General features: G+C 37.4%; 1 protein-coding gene across 1 annotated transcript in view; it reads right to left on the bottom strand.

The window, feature by feature from the left end:
• ryr2b (ryanodine receptor 2b (cardiac)) overlaps positions 1 to 26,128 on the bottom strand; it is an 88,621-nt gene that overhangs the window by 43,838 nt on the left and 18,655 nt on the right. Inside the window, 36 exon segments of the mRNA XM_046855680.1 lie at positions 622 to 725; positions 1,488 to 1,569; positions 5,146 to 5,357; positions 6,976 to 7,036; positions 7,831 to 7,880; positions 8,147 to 8,268; positions 8,701 to 8,777; positions 10,947 to 11,062; positions 11,784 to 11,907; positions 12,106 to 12,181; positions 12,280 to 12,357; positions 12,959 to 13,096; positions 13,229 to 13,318; positions 13,506 to 13,584; positions 13,854 to 14,017; positions 14,875 to 15,015; positions 15,097 to 15,187; positions 15,593 to 15,816; positions 16,006 to 16,175; positions 17,845 to 17,965; positions 18,040 to 18,145; positions 18,218 to 18,404; positions 18,476 to 18,611; positions 18,817 to 18,920; positions 19,142 to 19,274; positions 19,390 to 19,504; positions 20,094 to 20,370; positions 21,161 to 21,307; positions 21,443 to 21,548; positions 21,754 to 21,954; positions 22,648 to 23,428; positions 24,248 to 24,474; positions 24,808 to 24,894; positions 25,027 to 25,186; positions 25,309 to 25,469; positions 25,622 to 25,736. Coding sequence (XP_046711636.1) covers positions 622 to 725; positions 1,488 to 1,569; positions 5,146 to 5,357; positions 6,976 to 7,036; positions 7,831 to 7,880; positions 8,147 to 8,268; positions 8,701 to 8,777; positions 10,947 to 11,062; positions 11,784 to 11,907; positions 12,106 to 12,181; positions 12,280 to 12,357; positions 12,959 to 13,096; positions 13,229 to 13,318; positions 13,506 to 13,584; positions 13,854 to 14,017; positions 14,875 to 15,015; positions 15,097 to 15,187; positions 15,593 to 15,816; positions 16,006 to 16,175; positions 17,845 to 17,965; positions 18,040 to 18,145; positions 18,218 to 18,404; positions 18,476 to 18,611; positions 18,817 to 18,920; positions 19,142 to 19,274; positions 19,390 to 19,504; positions 20,094 to 20,370; positions 21,161 to 21,307; positions 21,443 to 21,548; positions 21,754 to 21,954; positions 22,648 to 23,428; positions 24,248 to 24,474; positions 24,808 to 24,894; positions 25,027 to 25,186; positions 25,309 to 25,469; positions 25,622 to 25,736 — 5,363 coding nt within the window.

Raw genomic sequence — 26,128 nt, 5'->3', positions numbered from 1 at the left:
GCTTGATATGACAAGCAGTTCTCCAATCCTCAATATTAGTGATGACCATAAAAATAAAAACCCTTCTTGTGTCTCATTTGTAATTCAGATACAAAGCTAGCAGGTATAATAAATAAATTTATTTCACAAAAAAAAAAAAAAGAAATGCAAACATGTTTGGCTAGTTACAAGTCTGTATTTATGGTTGGGATAAAAATGTTGCTGGAACCAGGAAAACTTTACCATTAACTTCCTTAAAAATTACCTACCTGAAGTACTTTTTTTTTGTTTTAAAATGAAATAAAATCTCTACTATTAAATGTTCAATTAGAATAAAGTATTTATGTTTACATCATTACTTTAGCAGTCCAGTTTTCAGTGACAGTTTCTCTCTGAAGCTATGCACAAAAAATACACACACACACACACACACACACACACACACACACTATCTAAAATCATACATCATGTCCTATTAAAAAATCCTTCAAAAACGTAAAAAGAAACTTAAACTTAAAACTTAATGTAAAAAGAAACTAATAAAACATTACAGAATCGCTGACAACACTTTACATGCAGAATTGTGATATTATCAACAACTGAGAAAAAAAAATGTCATATAATTAATTTCTGTGTTTTTACCTTCTTTATGAGCATTGCGCATGTAGTCCAGGGAAACCTCTAGGAAACACACTGGGAAGGCAGCTGACAAGGCAGCCAGGCACTCGCCTACAACAGGCCTATGCCTATAAGAATAATAATAATAATAATAATAATAATAATAATAATAATAATAATAATAACAAAATGAATAATAATGTAACAAAATATAAAGAAAATCTACTAAATTGACTAAAGCCAACAGTGTAGAAAAAACCTAAAGCTGACCGACACTCAACACTCACCCCCCGACATTCTGAACGTTCTTAATCTAGCTTTATATATTTCATTGGTTAAATATGATGCTGCATTTAGAGAGAGAATGAAAATAACATTTGGAGACAGAATGAGAATAAAATTCGGAGAGAGAATGAGAATAAAATTCGGAGAGAGAATGCAAGCATCTTTTTGAACTGTATTGTTAGTGAGCCTTCAACCAGCTGTAGTTTAGGCTTCAAAAAGGTTTGGATAACAAAACCTGGTAATAAATGTACTGGCTTATTGTTCAATTAATGTTTAATTTAAGCAGATTTTCTACATCACTTCTCATTAATTAACTGTTAGATTTTATGAGATGAAAGGGGAAAAAAAGAAAATCAGCCAAACAAATCGGCCATCGGCTGCCCTGATTTCTAAACATGGGCTTCGGCATCGGCCCGAGAAAAACCTGTTTCGGTCGACCTCTATTCACAGAAACAACAATAAAAAAAATATTTCCCCAAATTCTGCATTTTCCATCACCAGATTCACCAGAATGTGCTTCGGTTTCGATGTATAAAAACCTCATCTCTGATCCTCTTCCTTGAGAAAAAACATTTCTACATAAGAGATAAAGAAAAGAGCTTTACCTTTCAATGTAAGTGTTACTGGAAGTGCCGAGAGCATACAGACTGCAGAGAATCCTGTAACAGGACACCTGCACTGCATCCACTGAGAACAATAATATTAAAGCTCATTTTAATATCAGTTTAGTGTTCAATAATTCAGTCATGATGCAAAATATCTCCATATATCTCTAAATATCTTAATACAAAGCTCTGACATTGGAGACTCCTTCCATCAATAAAATGCATTGTGAATTAGCTTTTACTTCAAAATTGATGATGAACTAAATATTAATGAATAATATCCTGTGATAAGAAGCTTCACTATTCTGATGATATTTTGTAAAGAATAATTCATGACTACGTGTGGGATACAATTTGGAGGTGAATAACGGCCTGACACAAAACAGTGTGCAATGAAGTGGGGTAACGTTTACACCTTGTTGTCACTTGCAAGGAGCGACAAATAAAGCTGCTGTTGATGTTTGCAATACAAAACTGACAGAATGGTTTAAAACTATTCATTTTTATTACCGTAATTTCCAGACTATAAAGCGCACCCATATATAAGCTGCACCCACCGAATTTGACAAAGATTTTTATTTTAAACATAAATAAGCCGCACCTGTCTACATTGAAACTAATTAACTTTACACAGGCTTTAATGAAAGACAGTGTCTGTTACACGGTGTAACAGGTGAAATATGTTGTGGCTCCTGGAGCAGAGCGCCATTTTGGGAATAGGCCTCATTTCCGGTATTACTGCATGTGTGCAAGACCGAGGATTATGTCCTTATTATTTTCTGATGCTCATTTCTAAGTTTCTTTGACTAACCCGTAACGCTGTTGCCAAGAAAGAAAAAAAAGCACGCGTTTTGGAAACCTGTCTGTGCTTATATTATTTCTGTTGCAACTGGAGTTAGTGAGCTCTCCCTTCACCCAGACTCAACGCACTACAATGGCTTGTATCTAAACAGTAGCCGACTAAGTAAGTCATTGTTCACTGTCTTTCTCCTTCCTTTCACAACTATTTCTCTCGAGAGTTTTTCTTTTGGCATCGGCGTGCGTTAAAAAAAAAAAAAATTTTTTCTCCCGATGCTGTGCAGCTCAGAACACAGGTGAGGTGCGTTTTTTCGTTTCCGTTCGGAAATGTCATTGGTCTAATGTTATGGGGTTCAGTTTTTTGGCTTGAAACCGGGAAAAACCCAGGAAAAATTCCTAAATAAGCCGCTTCGTTGTTTAAGCCGCGGGGTTCAAACCGTGGGAAAAAAGAAGCAGCTTATAGTCCGAAAAATACGGTAGTTATTTTATATGCAAGTTTATTTTCGAGTTCTGCTGCTTGAAATCATACACTGACATAAAGCAGTGCTATAAGAATGCATTTCTTTGAGTATTAAAAAGCAATAATTGAAGAAAGAGCAATACGGGTTTGTGGATGTCGGTGATTGTGTCTGTGCGACTTCTCTACTAATAATGAAGCTGTTGGTGTGAACTCTTTGTGCCGTTTTTTGTTATATTCATCGCTTCATCGAATTCATGTTGTGCCTCGGCCCATATATAACATGCAAAAATCTTCCATGTAGCTCAGAAAGGTCATTAGGAAATGTTTCTAATAGCTGTGTCACTCTGTTTGACACACACCTTCCTTCCAATTAATCACAATCCAGTATTTGAACACATTATGGTGGGAAATGACATTACATTAATGCCATTTGGCAGTCACCCTTATCCAAATGGACTTTTAAATATCTCATTTTTATAAAACTGAGCTGTTAAAGGTTTAAGGGCCTTGCTCCAGTGCCCAGCAGTGACAGCTTAGTGATTCCGGCATGCATTAGGTGCAATATGTGTATTACATCTGTTCTGATTGGTTGGAAAACTCCAGACTTGTAGAACATTCAAAAAGTGACAATTTCCACACTGAAGTTTTAAAATCAGAAGTTTCATTCTCTCACAATGTTTACCCAGATTGCCACCCTTCGTCCTTTCAACCTGAAATGAGCTCCCAAAAGAATCTCCTTCAAATGTAAATCCGGGTGAAATCAGGATGCAGGAAAGTGTTCAACGTGACCAAAAATCAGGTGTCGGTCTGAAGTTTAGAAACATTTGTAAATTTGCTCCCAGACACACGCATTGCCATCTAATTTACAAACACACGGACAATTTCCATGCTTTGAATAAATCTGAGCAGCACAGAATAAATCTCGGCACTCTCCCAGGCTGGGATTCGGCTCGGCGGTCAGCTCGGGTGGTGCCAGGAAGCTTAAAGAGGATTTCCCTCGATGCTGTCAGAATGGGTCTATCTGTAATTTTATTTAATAGCGATGTGCAGCAGGGTGCAGAGAGACCAAAATCGGCTTAGTGGGATCAGGTATGCTTCATCTTCAGTCATTGGTAACTCATTACTTGATTTTTTTGAATTGTTATTAAGGGAATTAAATGAATGAAGATAAATAATATGATAATTAGTTCATTATTTATAGGAAAGAAAAAAGACTTTAGTGATGATTTAATAGCGCCACTGTCTTGTCGTTTGATGTAAATACAATACAGCCAGGCTGGGATTTATGTAATGAAGGAAGTAATGTGTATCAAAATAAGATATTTATAAGTTAGTCTGGATAAGGGCATCTTCGAAATGCCATAAATCTAAGTCTTTTTCATTATACAATAATGCGTCTGAATATAGGATTGTGTTCGGTTGGAAGGAACGGAAAGGGATTTGGTAGTTAAGTGATTAAGGAATTTGACTTTGGATCTAAACATCTTCAGTTCAAATCCCAGCCCCACCAAGCTGCCTCTCTTGGGCCCCTGAGCAAGGCCCTTAATCCCATAGCTGCTCGGTTGTATGATTAAGATAAATGTAAGTTGCTCTGGAAAACAGCGTCTTGTAAATGCATACCTGTTTCTTTTTAAATATGAGTATTTTGGAAAACTTTTCCTTTTACTACATTCAATAATATGTTTGGAAACTCCTTGGATGCCAATCCTCGCTACTTTGAAGCGACGAATAGCGTTAAATAAGAGAAGCATACCTTTTCTGGTGAGAGTTTGTGTGAAAGTCTCTTACTGTGTGTGTGTGTGTGTGTGTGTGTGTGTGTGTGTGTGTGTGTGTGTGTGTGTGTGTGTGTGTGTGTTTGTGAGACTATTGAAAACTCTCTCCTGTGAAAACTCTGATGTGCAGGAAAATGGACCACTGAACTGCCTCCATTATTCACATAGAGATTTCATATATTATTTCTTTCACTTTTCATACTCCAGTCCATTTTAAAGTCAATACATTGGTACTCGAGTAGATGCTGTAAAAAATAAAAAAAAAACGTGCTTTAACTTTGACTGGAGTCAAAGTCAGCAGAGGATTAGTATTAGTAATGCTTTTTTTTACTCAAGGCTGATTTTGAGGGCCTTGTTGTTCAATGAAAGCAAATTTGAAGTGATTAATTATGATGACAGCTAAATCATATGCTAGACTCATATACCTACCCTTAATCTTGAAAGATTCTTAAAAATATCTGGCAACCTTGGAGGCTGTTTTGCTTAATCTGAATGAAAGTTTCAGATTTAGCAAGATTCACTCACCAACTGGACTATAGCCATGGATCATAAAACTTTACTTATAACTTTATTAATAAAATCCAGCAAAAATTTGAAACATTTCTTACTGGCCCAGACCATGACATACCGATGAGTTCAGCTGAGCTCTGGCAGTGAGCTGTATGTTGGAACAGCGAAGTTAGAACTGGAATGAGTGCAGTGGTGATGTAGGTCAGCATTTCTCCATCTCCTCGAAACTGTAACCTTCTCACGCTGTTCACTATCAGCTCCAAGTCCACTGCTGCAGCTTCAAAGAATGAGTGCACAGCTGAATGCACACACTCGGCTGTGATCATTACCCTGGATAATGATTAAATGGGTTATCCAAACATATTACACCATGATAAACAGTCTCTGTTTAAAACATTAGCATTGTGAGAAGTTCTAACACATTAAATACATGAAATTTATGAAATTCAACCCATTTGCTTAGGTGAAACCAAGCTAACTAACTCCAGTGCTACATCCATCCATCTATCTATCTATCTATCTATCTATCTATCTATCTATCTATCTATCTATCTATCTATCTATCTATCTATCTATCTGTCTGTCTGTCTGTCTGTCTGTCTGTCTGTCTGTCTGTCTGTCTGTCTGTCTGTCTGTCTGTCTGTCTGTCTGTCTGTCTGTCTGTCTGTCAGGATTACTGCTATTTGTTCTTTCGCACAATATTCTGTCCACATATTTTTGCCACTGTTTACTTTATCTTTGTTGCTGCTATATGTTTAACTGCACAATATTGTTTACATTTTTCTGCTACTGTGCACCTTATTTTGTTAGGACAGGTTTACTGGCAGAGCTGTTTTGTGTTTTGTGTGTTGTGTATTATCCTGCACTGTCTTGTGTTGTCCTGCACTGTCTTGTGTTGTCTTTTTGCACTGTTTGCACCAGTTGCACACATGTACTTTATGTGGCGAGGATCTTTCTACTAGTTCTTGGTCCTGTGTTTTTTCTGTTTCTGTGACTGTTGTTTTATGTTGTTGTATGTAGCACCTGGGTTCTGGAGAAACGTTGTTTCATTTCACTATGTACTGCATCAGTTATATATGGTTGAAATGACAATAAAAGCTTCTTGTCTGTCTGTCTGTCTGTCTGTCTGTCTGTCTGTCTGTCTGTCTGTCTGTCTGTTTGTCTGTCTATCAGAATATCCCATAATATTGAAGTGGAGAGAAAGAAATTTGCAGTGACAAGTACGATTATTATTTGCATTTAATTAGTTTCACATTTTTGTATAATCTTGTGTTAACATATTTTTTGTCATGTTGCGCCTTCATCCTGGGAGAATATGTGTATGATTTCATTGTGTACTGTACTGTACACGGCTGCAATGATAACAAAACATAATTTACATTTATGAACATAATCACATATGGTGTCAGGATTTTCTCTTTTTATTGGCGGCTGTTTCATACCGAGCATTGCATTCACAAAGAAAAAAAAATTCACAGCAAGGATCTCATAATTATGATTTACTAACTCATAATTATGACTTATTATCCCATAATTATGACTTAGTATCTCATAATTATGACTAAGTATCTCAATTTTACTTAGTATCTCATAATTATGACTTAGTATCTCATCATTTTTACTTAGTATCTCATAATTATGACTTAGTATCTCATCATTTTTACTTAGTATCTCATAATTATGAGATACTAAGTCATAATTATCAGTTAGTAAATCATAATTATGAGATACTAAGTCATAATTATCATAATTATGAGATCTTGGCTGTGAAATGTTCTTTCTTTGTGAATGCAATGCGCTTCCGTAGTTTCAAATCAATTCACAAATAAAATAAAAGTATGTTCTGTATAAAGGACTATACTGTATACAGTAGGTAGATGTTTAGACAGGTATAGATAAAAAGTTAGGTAGCATAAAAATGGTAAAGAACCAGAACAGCGCCACCTACTTTGCATCCAAGGAACCTGCCAGGATTTGCAGACAGCTCACCACACACTGCGCATCTTTACCTGAGAAAACGAAATCAAGATTGAGACATAAAAATAACTCTGAGCTATCATACTTTTCAAATAAGAAAATAAACTTTACAATCAAGTTACAATAAGATACAAATTAAGTATTTGTCAATAAAACAATCTAATACAGAAAATACATAATTTACAATTCTGTTACAGTTATATTGTATTTACACTATATGGACAAAAGGTTTGTGGACACCTCGACTCTTCTGGGATGATGTTCCACTAGATTATTAAGCGTGCTTGTGGAGATTTGTGCTCATTCATCCACAAGGGTGTTAGTAATGTCAGGTACTGGTGTACCAGTGTTCCAATTCATCCCAATAGTGTTGAGATCAGAGCTCTTTAACAGGTCGCTCAAGATCTTTCACTCCAATCCATGTAAACCATATATTCATGGAACCTGCTTTGTGCACAGTGGCAATATCATGCAGGAACAAGTTTGGGTCTCCTAGTTCAAGTGAAGGAACAATTTAATGTTACTGCATCCATAGACCTCCTATACAATCGCATGCCCTCAACTCTGAATTAACAGTTTGAAGAACATTTACATATGGCTGTAAAAGTCGTGTCCTATTTTGTCCATGTAATGTATAATGTTTTCTCAGACTCCTTCCATAAAGGTTAAGGAACCCAATTCTCTCAGCATTCTTTTTAGTTCAACTTTAAAACAAAACAACAGAACTGAGGTACGAGAGTGAAAATTAAGCAGCAAAGAAGTCACGATGGAAACAAATATGACACAAAGTGTACGTGAGTATGATTGTTTCATGCGAGCCTCTTACCGAACAGAGAAATCCTGCGCCTGGCGAGAGCTGCCAGCTTACAGAACAAACTGAGGAGGAAAATAAAGCAAATGTGGAAGAAGGCAGGAACGAAAGAAGTGTAAGTGGACACAGTTCAAAAGAGTAAAGTCAGAGAAAGCCGTGGCACGCTGCACATGAAGAAGATGCAGATGTACTGTATGAGCAGTTGAACACACACACACACACACACACACACACACACACACACACACACACACACACACACACACACACACACACACACACACACACACAAACATATAAACATGTATGATTTGGTTCAGTGGTTCATTACCTAGAAACCATCTCTCTTTCTTTATGAGAAGCATGAGTGATGGTGCTAAGAGAGAACATCACACTGGGCAGGAAGTAGCAATGATGATTTTTACAATAATGATCAATTAGGGGCAGTAAAACCTAAAAGAGACAGAGAAAGAGAGATAGAGAGAGAGAGAGAGAGAGAGAGAGAGAGAGAGAGAGAGAGAGAGAGAGGAGGGTTTCATATCTTAAAAATGGAATTCGGGCTACACACTATCACTTTAATTAACATTATTGGAAGTATAGCTTGTGTGTGTGTGTGTGTGTGTGTGTGTGTGTGTGTGTGTGTGTATGTGTGTGTGTGTGTGTGTGTGTGTGTGTGTGTGTGTGTGTGTGTGTGTGTGAGAAAAAATTAAGTAAGAGATAAAAAGTGTGTATTCATGCTTTCTGAATATTTTTGAAACTGAAAATGTTCAATAAATGGTGATCATTTTTAATATTATTATTCAAATTAAAAATAAAATTTCACATTTTTATTTAAATCATCATGAAGCCTAATACTAAAATACAGGGTGGACTGCATGTACTAACCCTAATGAAGACATGCATCTGCTGCTCATGCCACATTTTTTCAGCTTTTTCCATTTGCCCTCTGGCCTGAGCAACCTCTGAAAAGACATACACACAATCAGTCAATATATAAACATAATATAATAATGTTCTACTGATTTAGTTTTCAACTTCCATTCAGTAAATGTTTCATCATTTATTCATTTAGATTCAACCTCATGGATCAACCACATATCACCCATCACTAATAAAGCAAATCTGTATAGCGTTTGCCACAAACCTGCTAATACCATCCACACATATACAGAGTGTGAGCTTTCAGCACCTTTTCTTACTGTATATTTGGACAATGCTGCAAGTATTACAATGTCAGCATCCTGGAGTCCATGTATACCAGAGCACAGCAGTCACTGGACTGAAGGTGATAAGGAATTTTCCTAAAACAGCAGCTCGGACAGTAGTTCCAGCCACGAATCCCAGGTTTTCAGTATGTTCATTGGTGTCTTCTTCAAAGTTTTTTAAACAGACATTTTCCAAATGTATTCAATTTGGTGTCATTTATTAGAGATGTCTATTTAGCATTAATGGAATGAGTCTCCAGTGTGAATGCTTTATAACAGACTTCCAACATCTTCAGTAAAGACGAGTTAAACATGCTCCCGAGGTTCCAGTGACCACTGTTCCTGCCCCACTTCCCTCCTCGGATCTTTCCACTTTGCCCAGGCCTGCCTCTGGATAGTGTTGTCTTTGACTGGAGGGCACTCTGTGCACCTGGGGATGGTTTCTCATCAACGCCCTGGGGTTCCATGAAATTACGAAAAAGGGACAGGAGCTTTGAGGATGAATTTGTACTGTAGTTAATGTCAACAGTCTGCTATAGTGACTCAGGATTACAGTTTGCTTTTGATCACCATCACTGCACACCTCAACATTGTTTATCTGTAATAAATGGACATTCAGTGCAACCCAGATGAGGATGGTTTGCCTCTTGAGTCTGGTTCCTCTCAAGGTTTCTCCCTTATGCCATCTCGGGGATTTTTTCCTTGCCACAGTCACCATCGGCTCGCTCATTAGGGACAAACTCACACTTATAAAGAACATATTCATTTTTATCACCACATTATATCTGTAAAGCTGCTTTGAGACAATGTTCATTGTAAAAGTGCAATACAAAAAGTGCAATACAAAAAGTGTAATACAAATTAAATACAAATATAATGTAAGTAAAAACAACTTGGTTTGCAAACATTCCAGAGCATTAAATGTAATAAGTGGTGCTTGACGGGGCAAAATTCGTCACCGGACCTGCTCCATTGTCTGTGCAAAAGACAAGACATGATTCTCCTTAGTAAGGCTAAGAGGCTAAAAGGGTGTGCCAATGACATCATTTTACTACCCAGCAATTTGCTAAGCGTTTTGATATATCACATGTCCTTGTTGCCAAAGTTCCACGATTTCGCATATTCTGTTGGTTATATATAGAGTGAATATAGATTGCATTAAATCAGTGAAAGACCTCACAATTAGCTGTGGATTCTCAAACTTATACCATCACTCAGCGGCACTGACACGTTTAAAGCTGTCATTGATGTTTGCAGTGCAAAACTGAATGAACAGGTTAAAAAAGGGGTTCATTTTTCATTCGGTATTTTATATACCATTTGTTACATTGAATTGTGCAGCTATAAATCATACACAGAGACAAAGCAGTAGCATCAGATACACTTCATTTGAATAAATGTAATAAATCGATATTAGAAAGAGAGAGAGATTATGTGTGTGAGTGAAATGCTTGTGTCTGTGCCTTGACTAATAGTGCAGCTGTCGGTCGTTATATTTCTCAGTTTTATTTATCATTGCATTGTGGCAAAGTGGCATTTTCAAATGTATCCACCTTGGACCAATCAGAAGGAAGAATTTAATAGAATATCCTATAAAGCATTTTATAAAAACATACGTTTATAATATAGTTTATAGGCAATGCATTTATTTAGAATGTTGATTAAACTGCCTGAGCGTGTGTGTATAGGACAACAATGATTATTTTCTTATTCCCGCAAAATGTTTTCTTCATTTCATTTGAAAAAATTTGTAATACTAGTAGTTGTACAATACTAGTAATGTACAACTAAAAGACCTCTGTTTTCCTCCAATCTCCTCCTTCGTCTTATTATAGCCATATATTGTGCTACATTTGTGTATAATTTTGCCCTTGTTTCTACACTCGATGAAACACACAATAGTAGACTGATATGTGCATTTCTCACCAAGCTCCAGCATCTTCTCCTGCGTTTGTTCAGTACAGGAGAGCGCCTGCTGGAGGAGACGGTACGCAAAACGGCCCGAGACCAAAGGACAATCTGATTCGATAGGTTTTCTCTCTCTGGAACACACAAACATCACATTCGAGACTGCTGGGACATGTTTATCTTCATCTTTACCCACTTGGCATTTCATATATTCATTCATTAATTCAATTTGTCTCTTCGGTTCAGCCCAAAGTGACCCAGTTTAAATTTTCTTTTTTTTCTTCAATTTTATAGAAGTTCATTTCTAGAACAAACATGAAAAATAATTTGTAATGATGAGTACTGCGATGATTCATTAATATAACTGACTCTGTCTTTTCCTTGTACCCCCCGAATCGCTGACTGACTGATTTGCTGATCTACAAATAAACAAATAGAAATTTTGAATGATAGACAGACAAACCCACATACACACAGACTACACATACAGACAGACAGACTACAGATAGACACAATTTAGTCACTGTCAGAGTATGAACTAAGAGACAATGTAATTCAGTTAGACAGACAGACACGAATATAATAAAACAGATGGACAGACAAACAGACTTTCTTTCTGACATTATTAGTTAAGACAACTAAATGTAGCTAGATAGACAAACAGACAGAAAAATAGACAAATGGACAAACTTAACTCTCTTTGATATATCATTTAAGAGATAGACAAATAGACACAGACATCCAGCCAGACAGCCAGACGGCCAGACAGAAAACCTATTAAAGAACATTTTAAATAGAAATTTAAAATGTTGTTGTTTCTTGTTCTGTCTTCAGCAGAATCATGTCCATCATCACCTCCACACAGTGTATCCATTGACGCAGAAGAACTTCAGGATGTCTTGCGCTCTCACACGGATGCGACTCTTCTCTCGGTTACTCAGAGAGTCATACGGCAGCAGCAGTGCGTGACTGCCCCCTCCTGGACACATTATTATTACACATTCAAAATCATTACATAGAGGGGTCAATAGGGTACATAAAAGTAACTGATTGTAACAAAGCTATTAATGCTTTGGAAAAAAGACCAGGTTTAAGTACCACAATGACATGCAACAAAGGACATCTGAATTACAGTGGGCATTGGCCCAGTGGAAATGCTGAGTAAATGATTTAAAACCTTTAGCATGAAGTTCCTGGAGTTTTTTCTTGGCCCAGAGGTTGTGGTAGTTTTCCGCCAACTGTTCCGCCATATTCTGCAGTAAAGAAGAGAGAGAAAGAAAGAAACTGTTTTGCTTCCCTTCAATTACTACGCAATAAGCTAAAAATTAAATGAGTCTAAAATCTGACTTACATACTGATCCCAGGTCAACATAATGCTGCTGATGTCTGCAGGTTTGGGACTGAACATAGAGGTTCCCTCAAATGACAGCTGCATAAGAGGCAGAAAATCAACTCAATTAAATCCTATTAGATCTATTACATTAAATCTGAATTTGAGACTTAATTTCTACATTTTAACAGCTCTGTGGGTGATTTGAAGCATCAATATATTTTTTTCTCTCTTCCTTTTTAAATCTGTATGAAGTTTCATTCAGACATACAGATGAAATGACATGTTTGTGCTATTTAAAGTGCCATCCAAATATATAGCACCCTTGGTAAATGCGAGTAAAGGAGGCTGTGAAAATGTCTTTATTGTTTAAACTTTTGATAATTTGTTCAAAAAATTGTAAACAAAAATTTAATAAAAAATAAGACACAAAAAATTACATTTAAATATTGATATTTATAATTACATTATTATTATACTGACACTGGAGACTCTAAATGTTACCTTAATGTGTCCTTAATAAAACATTGACCAAAAAATCTATTCTTACACAATATCGCACAATTGTTTTTGGAAGAAACTCTGGTTTTATTATATCATATATAATCTGACAGACAGACATACAGACAGATAGATAGACAGGTAGACAGATAGATAGTTATTTCTAATTTTTTTTTTTTTTTTTTTTTTTTGGATTTACCTGGCCAGATTGAGAGATCCTCCTGGATAGGTGATGAAGGTCCCTCGCATCCCCCTCTTTTGACCTCTCAATGGTCCAGCCCAAGACAAGCATGCTCTTCACGGTTTCTTTAATGACCACTCTGTAGTTTTCTTTATCCTAAAACCCAGAAAAAAGGCACGTAAAATACATTATAATAAAATGTTAATCTATCTATATTAGATGTGTGTGTGTGTGTGTGTGTGTGTGTGTGTGTGTGTGTGTGTGTGTGTGTGAGACAGTGTTACGCACTCGTTCTGATAAGGCTCGGTAGGGTTTCAGAAGTGGATGAACTTTCGAGCTCTCGCACAGCTGCTCTCCGTGAACCCAGCCATTAGCAAACTGCAGACATGCAGAATTACCACTTTCACCACCATGGCATTGATCATTTTTTTCAAAAACTGCACCTTCTAAGGTTTATTCATGTAACACTTAAACACAGTACACAATTTGCCAAATATGACAATATTTCTTTAAAGAAAGAACAATTACTGTACAGTTTATTTGGTTTTACTGAACTCCTTCTTACCTTCTGTAGTGACCACTTCTCATGTGTGTGTTCTGCATATTTATTTACCACATGCTCCAATCCATCAGGCACTATTACACTTGGACAAAAAAAATAAATAATTATAATAAATAAAATATTTTCTTTATAGGTTTGTATGCGTGTGCATGTATGGATGCATACATTAACACACACTCACATATATATATATATATATATATATATATATATATATATATATATATATATATATATATATATATATATATTGGTAAACCTAGAAGCTTGTCACAATAAATACATAAATAAATACATTTTGTAAGTGTGAGCACACATGGCAATTAAAGCCTATCTGGTTCTGATTCTTACTTGGATGTGTCCAGAGGTTGAGGACAAAAATGTCCCTCAGAGTCCAGTGAGGAGTGTGTGTCCAGGCCAGATGTGCAAGAATGGTCGACATGATCAGGAGGAATAGCACTGGACACAGCAACCAGACATCCAACGGACAGTTCAAACAGCTCAGCATTATACGGCTGAAAAAAATAATAAAAAATAATAAAACACACCAAATTATTCAAATGATGATCAGCTTTATTTAGAAATGTATCATAATATAGAATAACAGATACCAGGCAAATATTACAGTTTTATAGCATCCATAATTTACAATATTATTTTTTGATAATATAAAATAAAAAAGGTGTGTTTTCACTGTGTTTTTCAACTACAAAATTTCTGCCACTCATCAATTACCCTACTGAGAATGTAAAAAAGCTAAATTTCAAAATGTACAAAAGCTGGATAATAATATTCAACATTTTTCAAATATATATATATATATATATATATATATATATATATATATATATATATATATATATATATATACTAAATGTAGCAATGCTGCATGTCCTATAAAAAAATAAAACCTTTTAGATGTAACTTGTATATTTGGTTGTTTTTTTTGTTTTTTTTGCAAATCTAAATTATTGGCACCTCCACAAGTAAAATATGGTGAAGTTTGATCTGCAGAAAAAGCAGTACTGCATCTCTTCATTTATTGTCTAAAGATTTCACCTGTGGTTCCACTGATGATTGTCTGTGTGTTGTGTTTTGTGAGTTAATTCTGATGTTACAAATAACAATAATTAACTCTGCAAGTCTGAAATTGGGATCTTATGGTTCATTTTTTATTTTCCTCTGTTGCAATCCCATACATTGGATTCATGGCTTATTTCCAAGCTTCCACAAGTGTAACTACAATGAATCATTTTGTACATTTGATTTTTCTTGGTTTACACAGAGTTTGATTTATGTCAAAGAAAAACACATTCCTCAAGTCTGGTGTATCGCACTCCTCTCAGGGTTTAGTCCAGCTCCTAAAGCATACCTTTTTCATCAATGCTCTGAAAACATCCCAAAACAGCTTCCTGCTCAGCTGAAGCTCTGCCTCGGAGGCAGAGCCAAAACCACCACACCCACCAGCCATGCAGTAGTACTTCCAGTTCTGCTCATAATGATCTGTCAGCAGCTGTAGACAAAAGTGTCACAGAAGTAGTTCAAATACAATGGAGTGTTTATAATCCTTATCTCTTACAGATTTGACAATGACCTTAAGTGGCATCTTGGTGTTCTCTGACAGCTGTGGGACGTCAACTGTGAGATTTCGCAGTAGGGGCTGCAACAGGGACGGCTTCAGTTTTCTGCAATGGTTTACATGGTTTTAGTGGAAGATCTTGAGTGGCCTGCTATAGAGATCTAATCTCAACTCTGTTAAACACCTTTAGGAAGAATTGGAACACTGACTGCACCCCAAGCCTCCTCAACTCACCCATATCAGTACATGGCTTTAATCCTACCCTGGTTGAATAAGCAAAGATCTCAATAACCACAAGAGTGGTGGTTATTGTAACAGCAAATAGGGACCAAATGTGGAATGAGATGTTCAAAAAGAACATACAGTACCAATCTTATAGTCAGGTATCCACAAACTTGTACATAGAAAAGTATAAAGTGGTACAGCTACAGTTATAAAATAATAGTAAACCAAAAAATGCCATTGTAGTGAATTTTATGTGGAAGGTAATGTGACACTAGAGTAAACTCACCCACACACAGAGAGCAGGCAGGTCTGGATGGCATCGTGCTGGGCTTTGGTAAGGCTGCTGGCTTTAGAAAGATGGTAAAGTGCTTGTAGGAAGTCTTGCACTGTTCCTGTCCTAATCAGAGAAAGGCCACATAGCAGTGACGAACACTTACTCAACAATGGCAACACGGACCCACACAAGTAACGGTTTAAAGCCAACGCCATGTCTGTACCACCCAGTCCGTCCTAATGAGAGATAGAGGAGAAAAGAGATAGGTTATTCCTAATGCTAAAAAACACCCCATACATTTTTTTATATAAAGTATACTACTGTGGCTTCAATAAATTGTGTGCACACTGATCTGTTTCAATATACTGAACTACTATTCGGTTCATACATACACTATTGTATTGGTCTTTAAGTGTGGTTCTTACACTTTCCAAGCTAACGGCAGCTTGCAGATCTGGCAGGATGCCTTTCTCCAGGAGGTGGAGTAGGAAGTTTTGGTCCTGGATACTATAGACTCGGTCCAGAAACAGTAACATGGATGCCTTGTGATCTGGGCAAAAGCACCTGGACATGTCCGGCTCCATCATGCAACCATCTGAAATTAATCATTAGGGATATCCTTTATGCAGATTGAAAATAGTTATGGGGTGCAGACTGAATATATTTATGTTTACAGCATTTAGCAGACACCCTTTTCTAGAACAGCAATTCTCATATACCCTATTAAGGAGTTAAGAACTTCACTCAAGGGCCCAGAAGTGGCAGCTTAGGGGTGCTCGGAATTGAACTCATAACATTTAGGGCCACCAATCAGGCATAACATTATGACCACCTGTCTAGTATTGTGTTGGTCCTTCTTTTGCTGACAAAACAGCCCCGACCCATCAAGAATTAACAGCATTAACTTCTTAAGCAATTTGAGCTACAGTAGCTCATCTGTTGGATCAGGCCACACGGGCCAGTTTCCACTCCTCACGTGCATCAGTGAGCCTTTCCTGCCCATGACACTGATGCCGACTCCCCACTGTTGCTGTTGCTCTGACCCAGTCAGCTAGCTATCACAATTAGACAGGCACGAACGTCCTTGAGACAGGCAATAAGCAAAGTTTTGTGCCCTACCCACCACTGGGTAGAACGCCTTGGAAGTCGGGAAAAGCCAGACAAAGCGTGGAGCAAGCCTCCTTGGGCTGGTCTCTGGTGGGTCCAGGTATGGAGCATGCAGGCGGGGCAAACCCCACACTTTGGTGCATCTGCAAGGTCCATATTTTGGCCAGATTATCCTGACAAACAACGATGAGGACAAATAGTGTACTTTCTGCCCAATATACCCCAACAACTAACTGGTGCCATGATGGAGAGAAAATCAGTGTTTTTCACTCATTGGTCATGGTATAATGTCAATGTTATGCCTGATCGATGTATGCGACAGACGTACTCTCTTTAAATTCCTTGTGAAAGATCTATAACCAAAGAATAAAAATCTTCACAAAAAACCAAATTACATTCCACATTTTATTTATTGTTGTTTTCACATCAGCAACTTATTTAGCAACTTTTCCACTTCAGCCACTTAATAAAGGGAATGATAAAGTGACTGAAATGGATTAATTTATCTAAGTGAACTGTTTGCAAAAGACTGGAAATGATCCACTTTCGTGTTTATAAAAGGTTAACATTAGCTAAATGTTATACAGTTGTTTTTATGTATTAGCACAAAACAACAAGAAGTGCTTTTTGGATAAACTAAAACTTTCAAATGTGGTAACATTCAGAGATCATTATGACTTAGCATATACTGTACATTTGACATTGAAATGCAGATTGTTATAACAGAGAAGAATTAAAAGCATGTGAGATTGTAGATTTCTTTAAATGCCATTTTTCAGCTGATTGCAAGACAAGTCATGAGCAAGAGTGTGACATGGCTATTGAATGCTAGCTAGCAAGTTACTTTATGTAGATTATAGGAAAGCTAAATCTGTTTTTTTTATTTAGGTTTAATGACTATCAAGTTATGCATATTACATTAATTATTACGATAACTGATTTCACAGTTAGCTACTTAGCCAGAATACAATTGGGTGCTGCAAAGTCCATTATCTTTCATAATTGCTCATAAAAATATCATCTGTTTGCTTGGAAATTTTATTGGTAAGTCGATTCTGACACAGCACCATGTGGCATTTTAGAAACATATTATGTCTGCATTGTTTGGGTTTATTGCCATTGTCTATTACAACAGTAAAAAGGAATTGATGGTGTACCTTTATCCAAAAAAGGAAGTGGGAAAGGGATACTGATGACTCCTTCCAGGTCCTTCACAGGGATCAAAGATCTCAAAATGGCCCTTATACGAATAGCCTCACCTTTACCGGCCTCTATCAGCTACACACATACACATTTTTAATTTTAGTTTTGTTTTCTACATTGATGATATGATTCCTATAACAATCACTCACATGCATTTCAGGAGCACAGCGGCCCAGCAGGTCTATAAGAGCTGAGTAAAAGGTCATGATGGCGTGACCCATGTGGATGACATCACCATCATCATCCAGAATGTTGCTAAGGAACAAATTCAAAGTGAGCAATTTACAAATGCACACGCAGAAAGAAAGAGAGGGAACAGAGACTTACAGTGTGCTACTAGACTGGTAGGCTTTTAAAAAACACACTCCGTTCTCCTCTTCTGACATCTTGATGGCTTCCTCCATGGTGGCCAAGAGACCGTTTCCTTCCTCTACTCGGAGGGCCGGGCCAAAGCATTCAGGTCGGCGAATCAGGAGCCGGACGACAACATATGCATTTTCTTCCACACTCTCACCTGCAAAAGAATAGCCTTAGTATTCCAAGATTAAAGTCATGATTAGACAAATGATTTGACGGTTTTCTTACCATTGCAGAAGACTGCAAAGCGTAGTAAGTCCAGGTATCGCTCGCCTTCGACAGGATTCCAGCCTATGTCTGCATATCCTTTAGAGAGAAGCAATGTACAACTCTGCAAACCACAGCCTGCCAAATACTGGACGACCTACAGAAAAAACAACATGAGAAGAAATATACAATATGGTGTGCAAGTAATTCATCAATATATTTATTGCATTAATAAATTGTTAATATCACTGGGGTGGAGCCTGCTCTAGTGAACAAACTTGCACATTATTTTCTGAAATAGATCAATAGCCAGATCAATAAAAAATGGTTGCGAGGAGACAGTAAGCAAGAGTGGTTCTGACCTTCTCCAGGTCCGGCTCTGTGAGTGCTAATGCTAGCTCGTAGTTGTCCATTACAGAAGCAGCAACCACATCTAGAGGGGTTGAGCCTCGCATGGAGGGGGATGCTGAGAAAACAATAATGTTCTTCTTATTCAACTTGGGGTTGATTATTCATTTCCATGTGTATAATAATTGTTTGTGGAAAATCAATTCTTACGTTCAAAAGCTGAATTTGAAAGCCAGGTGTCCCATAAACAACCGTAAAGTAACCCACAATATACATTAACCCACGTAGGGAACCAATAGAGAATCGCGATTAGTATTGTGATTAGCAAGAATACAGTACCAAGTCCAACACTGCTGTGGTCCAACAGGTAGCTCAGGTGATCAAACATGGCTTTCTGGTTGTGGCGACTGATTCGACAGAAATAACACAGGAAACGGCAGCAGTGGGCCACCATCTTTGGAAACCTAATTTCCTTGTGGACAAGAGAGTTTTTATCTTAAATATTACATTAAGTAAACAATAGAAACATCTAAATGGAAATGGTGTGTGTTTGTGTGTTTGCAGAAAATCACAGGAAATGCACCTACCTTGGATTCTCTGGTGCCCAGGACATTGACCATCACCTCCATGACAGTCTCATGCATACCCAGTGCCCTCATCAGGTTTGGGTGCTGGTAGAACACTTTGTTTTTCATGATATCACTACAGAGGAAAGAGTATAGTTGTCATGATATCACATTTTCTGCTCGGTTATTGTTTTGTCTAAGTTTTGTTTAGCCTAATCTAGCTTTTCCTTGACATGTCTTATTTATTTATTTAATAGATTTCAAACATGGTAGTGAGGTACTTCCAAATTCCAGCTGTCACAACACTTTCCTGTCTTAATTAATGTCATGTCACTTGTTTATTTCCTGATTGTATGAATCTATTTTATTTTAGTTCTTGATTAGTTTGCTTGGTTAAATCCTCTGAATAATTAAATTTGAATGAGCCTTAATTTGTTTTATTTTGGTTTTCCTTATCTATTTTCATTATTTCTGACTATGAATGACCCTTATTTAAATGTGCCCCTTTGTGTCATAAGATCAGATATTATTGTACTTTGTTTTAGGTAAGATGTTTGCATCTTGTCTCTACTCATCACAACCTAGAACACACAAGGTTTATTTATATGAATTGGTAAATGTCTGATCTAATTAAATAAACCAAAGTAAATGTATTTAATTGCATGGCCAATATAATGCCTGCAATGAAAATGCACATGTGAAAATAATAAAAAAATGTCTCTTACCCAAGTCCTTGTATCATGAGTTCTTCTTCTTCTTTGCCCATTCTTGCTGTAAGTAGTGATCGAATTCGTCCCAATGCCTCTTGCAGGCTAAGTGTGTCCTCTACAGAATTTTGAGTGATGCAGTAGGCTTTATGCAAAGGAGCAGACATTTTGCCGGCCAAACCAGCATACTGGCAGTGCAGGAGCGCAAATGCAGCCCGTACTAGAACTGGGTCCTCCAATGGACCCTCATGAGCCCAACGTATCACAGTGTCTGAGATCAGCCACTGAAGAGAAACTGGAGAAATGTATAAAGACAGAAAGAAAAAATGTGTAAATTATACAAGATTATGCAAAAAGTGAAAAGATTGGTAAGAAACAATAACTATATATCAGTAAGAAATCAAAATATTTAACGTGTTAGTGATATAGGGAATTTCATGGGGAGGTGGTAGCCTAGCATTTAAGGTACTGGACTTTCTGATCATCATCACTGTACCCCGCAACATTGTATATCTGCTTCAAATGGACATTCGGTGCCACCCAGATGACATTCGGTGCATTCGAAACAGAGGACATTCGGTGCAACCCAGATGAGGATGGGTTCCCTCTTGAGTCTGGTTCCTCTCAAGGTTTCTTCCTTATGCCATCTCGGGAGTTTTTCCTTGCCACAGTTGCTCATCAGGGACAAACGAACTTACAAAGAACATATTTACTTTTAATCGCCACATTATCTGTGTAAAGCTGCTTTGAGACAATGTTCATTGTTAAAAGCGCTATACAAATAAAAATGAATTGAATTGAATTGAATTGAACTTTGGATCTAGGGGATGTGGTTTTGACTTTCAGCTAAACCAGGCTCACACATTTACACTGAACAAATCCCTTAAACCCCGATTGGTGCTCAGTTGTGGTAATGGGGATAAAGTAATCCACCATGGACAGTTCCAAGCCTGGATGCAAAGGGAAGAGGGTAAGTGTTTGGCTAGCACCCCGACCCCATAAACTGTAATGGAAACGGCTTGCAAGCCATCAGGCCCTTGCCGCTTCATGGCAAGGGAGGAATATAAAAAAAAAGAATATCCTACCTGGTTTAACCACAACTTCCTCTTCAAAAACACCTGACATTCTTCTTTTAATGCGGGCTATTTTGTCCACCAAGTCTCTTAGTCGATTCCTGATAGGCTGATTCTCATTATCTACCCCAGTACCAGAGATTTCAATACTTTCATGTCCTGTCAAGTACAAAAATCTTTGTTAAGGCCAACATTATTACACTAACACTTTTACAAACTAGTGGCTTAAATAATTCCATGGTAATTATTAATATGTATTGTTAGCACATATATTTCTGTGCTTATTTTTTTTACCACAATGGCTCCTAAGGTCCAGATGGAAATCCCAGAGCAACTCTGTAATCTTCTCAGGGCAGGGGCAATCATGTGCCTTGTCCCGGAAGTTTAGTAACATGTTCATCTAAAAAAGTAAAACAGTATTAAATTCGGTTTATTTGGTCGTTTTCATTAGATGAATTGTTTTAAAGCCTCTAGGTAGAAAATTTAACTTATTTTTATCTATTTCTTCAAAGATATTATTGTTTGAATACAAAAATATGAACTGATGTCTCTTTAATAGAAAATTTGCACTGTTAATCTTTGACTCTGGATGGTTGCCTGGTTACCTGTTCTTGAGGTGGAGAGCGAAACTCTTTTGTTTTGCGGGCAGTGAGAGCGGCAGACATGTTTAATGCATCCATGACTTCCATATAGCGAGAGCGTTGGTTGCCCTGGAGAAGACCCACAAGGTCAGCAGAGAAGGTCACTATGGCCTCGATCCTGTTACGCAGCTGAGAGTCGCAAAGATACTGCAACAGGTGACACAACTACAAGAGAATGAATACGAACCCGAACAAATAAATCAAGCATAAAAACCTTACTACTAAAAACAGAATACCATGAACTTGTTAAAAATACGAGGTGGTACCAAAAATCTTCAAGACTAATGATGCTAACTGGTACTTTTCTGATCACGTACAATGTCTGCAATTTCATCATGGACAACAAGTTAGAACAAAGTGCAAATGTAAAATTCTTGCGTGAAACTGGGCAAATCTGCCACAGACACGTTTGACATGCAGCGATGCTGCAAAGAGTCGTTCAAGATGTTTTGAGTGGCACTCGCACTTCAAGAGCGGAAGAACATCACTGGAAGATGTTAAGAGTCCAGGAAGACCTTTAACAAACTCAACCCCTGAAAAATGTCGAAACCATTTGCCAACTTGTGCATTATGATCGTCTGAGAACAATCCACATGATCTCACTTGGGCACCCACCCAACTTCCTTCCTGTGGACTTTGCCCTCATCGCGAAAATGAAGATCCAGCTCAAAGGTTCTCATTTTGACACCACTGTGAAACGGTAGTTTCACTGTATTGCTGCGCAAGAGAACTATTTTGAAGGTGAGAGTGTGCAAATGTAGATAAATAAAGTACTAAACGGAGCTAGTCTCAAAATTTTTTGATACCAGCTCATATTACTAATATTATTTTCATAACTATTATTATATTATTGCATACCTGTACTTTAACTGCTTCTGGTAGTTTCATCTGTAACAAAGTCTGTTGGTCAGCAAGGGCTCTTTCTGGTTTCTCCTCCCCCTCTATATCATTCTCTCCATCCTCATACATGATGTAAGCAGACGGGAGGATGAGGGAAAGCACACACTGCAGATCTGAGTCACAATATACACCCATGAGGAGGAGTGTATGGAGGAGTTGGAGAAGAGGAACAAGCAGTAGCTCTATACTGCCTCCCACAGGGTCCCTAATATTCTTCCCGACTGAAAGAACTGCCTCTTTCAACATGGCTGTCAGCACAGCTTTTAACACGTCAAGTGGAAATTCAGGACTATTTTGACAGGAACTATCCTCAGATTTATTAGAATTGTTGCTGCTAGCTCTAACAAAGCAAGGTGAGCTGAAGTGCATTCTCGGTCGCAAAGAGGTGCTGGTGTTACTTCCTGGAAGGCAGTGTTGCTTTGTCTTGTTTTTAAAAAGTGTAACAGTTTGCATAGCATCAGTCATTGGCACAATATACTCATGGGTGGTAGCCTGCCTGGCACTGCTATGGGCACTGAGGTGGGCAGTCATTAATAAGTTGTAGAAACCTGCTCGCAAATTCCCAGGCATTCTCGAACAGCGCAATGCGAACAGAAGCTGTGACTGGTCAATGTGGCTACACAAGGCATGGCTTACGGGGATGTTTCCATGGGCACATAGGGCAGAATAGAGACGGAGGGTGTGGTCATAAAACTTAAGCAGGTCTTTCAGTTCAGAGAGTTCAAGAATGTCTATGCACCTGAAACAGGAACAAACAGAAATTCAGAAATCTGCATAGGTGTGAAGTTGAATGCCATAGTAAACATTGTTGGACAGTAACACAGTAATTCATTACTGTTATTCATTACTGTACTTACATAGGTTTTTCTCATATCTATACTTTACTGAATTATTTCTATTTGTGAAGAATTTTACTATAACTTCACTATATTTTGAAGTCAAATATTTTACTTAATAAATAAAAAAAAAGTATATTTTGGAAAATCAGTAGTTTCTTTTTATTTATGAGCAGATAAAAATTTAACTGGTCAAGCACACAGTAAGCCACGATTCAGGGTAAAGCACACGCTCTGTTTGAAATTGGTTTTGATTGGCGCTTGAGGCATCTACTTATCACCAACACACAGATCAGCAGAACATTTTGGAGAAATAAATGATTAAGAAACTCCTGACCCGAACTTGCTATAGCACCTGTGAACTAATTTGCGTGATTTTACATTATAGCCATAATAAATCATAGTGCTTTGGATACTTAAGTACATTTGAAGTCAAATTATTTTGTACTTTTTCTCAAGTTTAAATGGAGCACTTTTACTTTTACTGAAGTAATATTTAACAAGTGTATACCGACTTGGTTTGTGCATGGTTTGTGTATTTCGTCCATCACCAAAAGTAAATGACAGTTTGCCCAATTGTCACCATATATAAAGAAATAAACAAACAAATAGATGCCAAGTACAGCTAAAGAAAACAGTAAAAATGTTATTACTTTTTAAAACCCGGTACAAAACATTAAATAACAACACTTTCTTTTCCAAATAAGCCCCTTCCCCCTGACCTGTCCTCCTCAGGGATGTGCAGGGCCATGACCTGTAGACTGTCAGTGCACTGTGCCTTCCAGCCATGCCTCTCCTCAAGTCGTGTCAGCTCTACCTGTGGGGAATGCTCAGGAAGCCGTGTCCACTTCATGGGTATTAGGGATTGAACATTAACCCTGGGAGGACACTGAGGCTCTATGTTTTTCCCCTCCCTCCAAAAAGAACCAGCAGACAATGGCAAAGCACCCTACATGGAGAGAATTGGTTTTGATTTGAAAAGTATAGAGCAGAATCTCATTAACATCTAACTAAGTCAGAGTAGTGCGGATCGCACATTCAGTTCAAATGAATTGCTATTTTTTTTTATTACAGTAAACATTATTTTACAATGTACAATGTGAACAGCTTTTTTTTCTCCCAAAGAACAAAATAAATCTACTTTTAAATGTATAAAAGCTGCTTTATAAAAGTCTATTGTAAATTTTCTTTACAAAATAACTCTAAATAGAATTGAATACAAAAGATATATATAAATAGTATCCAGATTGCTTGTCAGTCTAAAAGATTACACTTTCTTTACCTTAATTCGTCCAAGTTCAAACTGGAAGACTTCAGAACTGGTGGCTTTGACAAAAACTGCCGGAAATAGTTTAGAACCTGGTTTCACCTAAAAAAGTACACAAAAAAAATACAGCTTGTTTAATTACATATTTTAAGTGCTATACATATTCAGGGTAGGCCCAAGCAGCAGATTATGGCAACTAGAACAAGATATGTCAAGAAAGTTTGGAATAGTTACCTGATAGAAGATTCCCAACTCCTTTCCATTAGCAGTGAAAGTAAGGAATCCAGTTGCTGTGTCTACCAGACAACCAATCTCCAGCCTCATGCTACTTCGGCTGTTGGAAAGACTACTACTCTCTGCTGCACACACCATGTAACAGGAGTTGCACTTGACACTGTTGGGAATACAAACAGACATCAAATCAGCCTTGCACCAATGCTTAACACGACTATATCATTTTTGCTACATTCCTTTTAGAGGATATAATATTATTGACAAAGTGATTATGACACTAACCTCTCAAGAACTTTGCCCCATTGGTCCCCAAGTGTGACAGTCACACTACACACTCTCTCTGGGTCAAAGGTTTGATCATAAGAGCGGAAATGTGAAGTGACCCATCCAACCCAGACACAGGATGGATCCTGCCCATGTAGGATCTTCACAGAATAGTAGTACTGCATAAAAAAAAAAAAAGAAATAGATAAAATCTCACAGTGTCAGAACTACATATACATATATATATATATATATATATATATATATATATATATATATATATATATATATATATATATATATATATGTAAACAAAGTATATACCCCTAACCTTAGTGCAGTTGGCAAGTTGGTTATCACTGTCTCTCTCGATTGCCAGCACCTCCTCCAGTAGCCGGGCTGAGGAACTACTAGTGTTCAATTCTGATTTCTTCTTCAAAAGAAACCTATAAAGCGCCAAACTCTGAGCCAAATGAGTCAAATCCGGGTACAATACTGAACAAAAATCACAATCTAAAAATAAACAAGTACTCTTGCCTGTGTCACACAAACTAGTTAATGTACAAGGGGTGTTCAAGTCAAATATTTATACACTTATCACAGCATTTTATTAACGCCTGGAAAAATGTAGCATTGAAAGATCTGTCAGTATGCCTTAATCATCCTAGGACAGCCTAATACACTTTGTAATTGGTTCTGAAAGGCTGAACTCTGAGGAACTTATTTGAGGGTCCAAAAATGGTGCAAATCAGTGCAGACTTCAACTCTTCTGAGGCAGCCAAAAGAGGAAAGCTGTCCTGATTCCCAGCATTTGCTAACTTTTTAAAAATGCAAATGA

The sequence above is a fragment of the Silurus meridionalis genome, chromosome 8, assembly GCF_014805685.1.
Source record: "Silurus meridionalis isolate SWU-2019-XX chromosome 8, ASM1480568v1, whole genome shotgun sequence".
Lineage (NCBI taxonomy): Eukaryota > Metazoa > Chordata > Actinopteri > Siluriformes > Siluridae > Silurus > Silurus meridionalis.
Note: the sequence above shows the minus strand (reverse complement) of the source record. Positions and strands in the feature narration are given on the sequence as shown.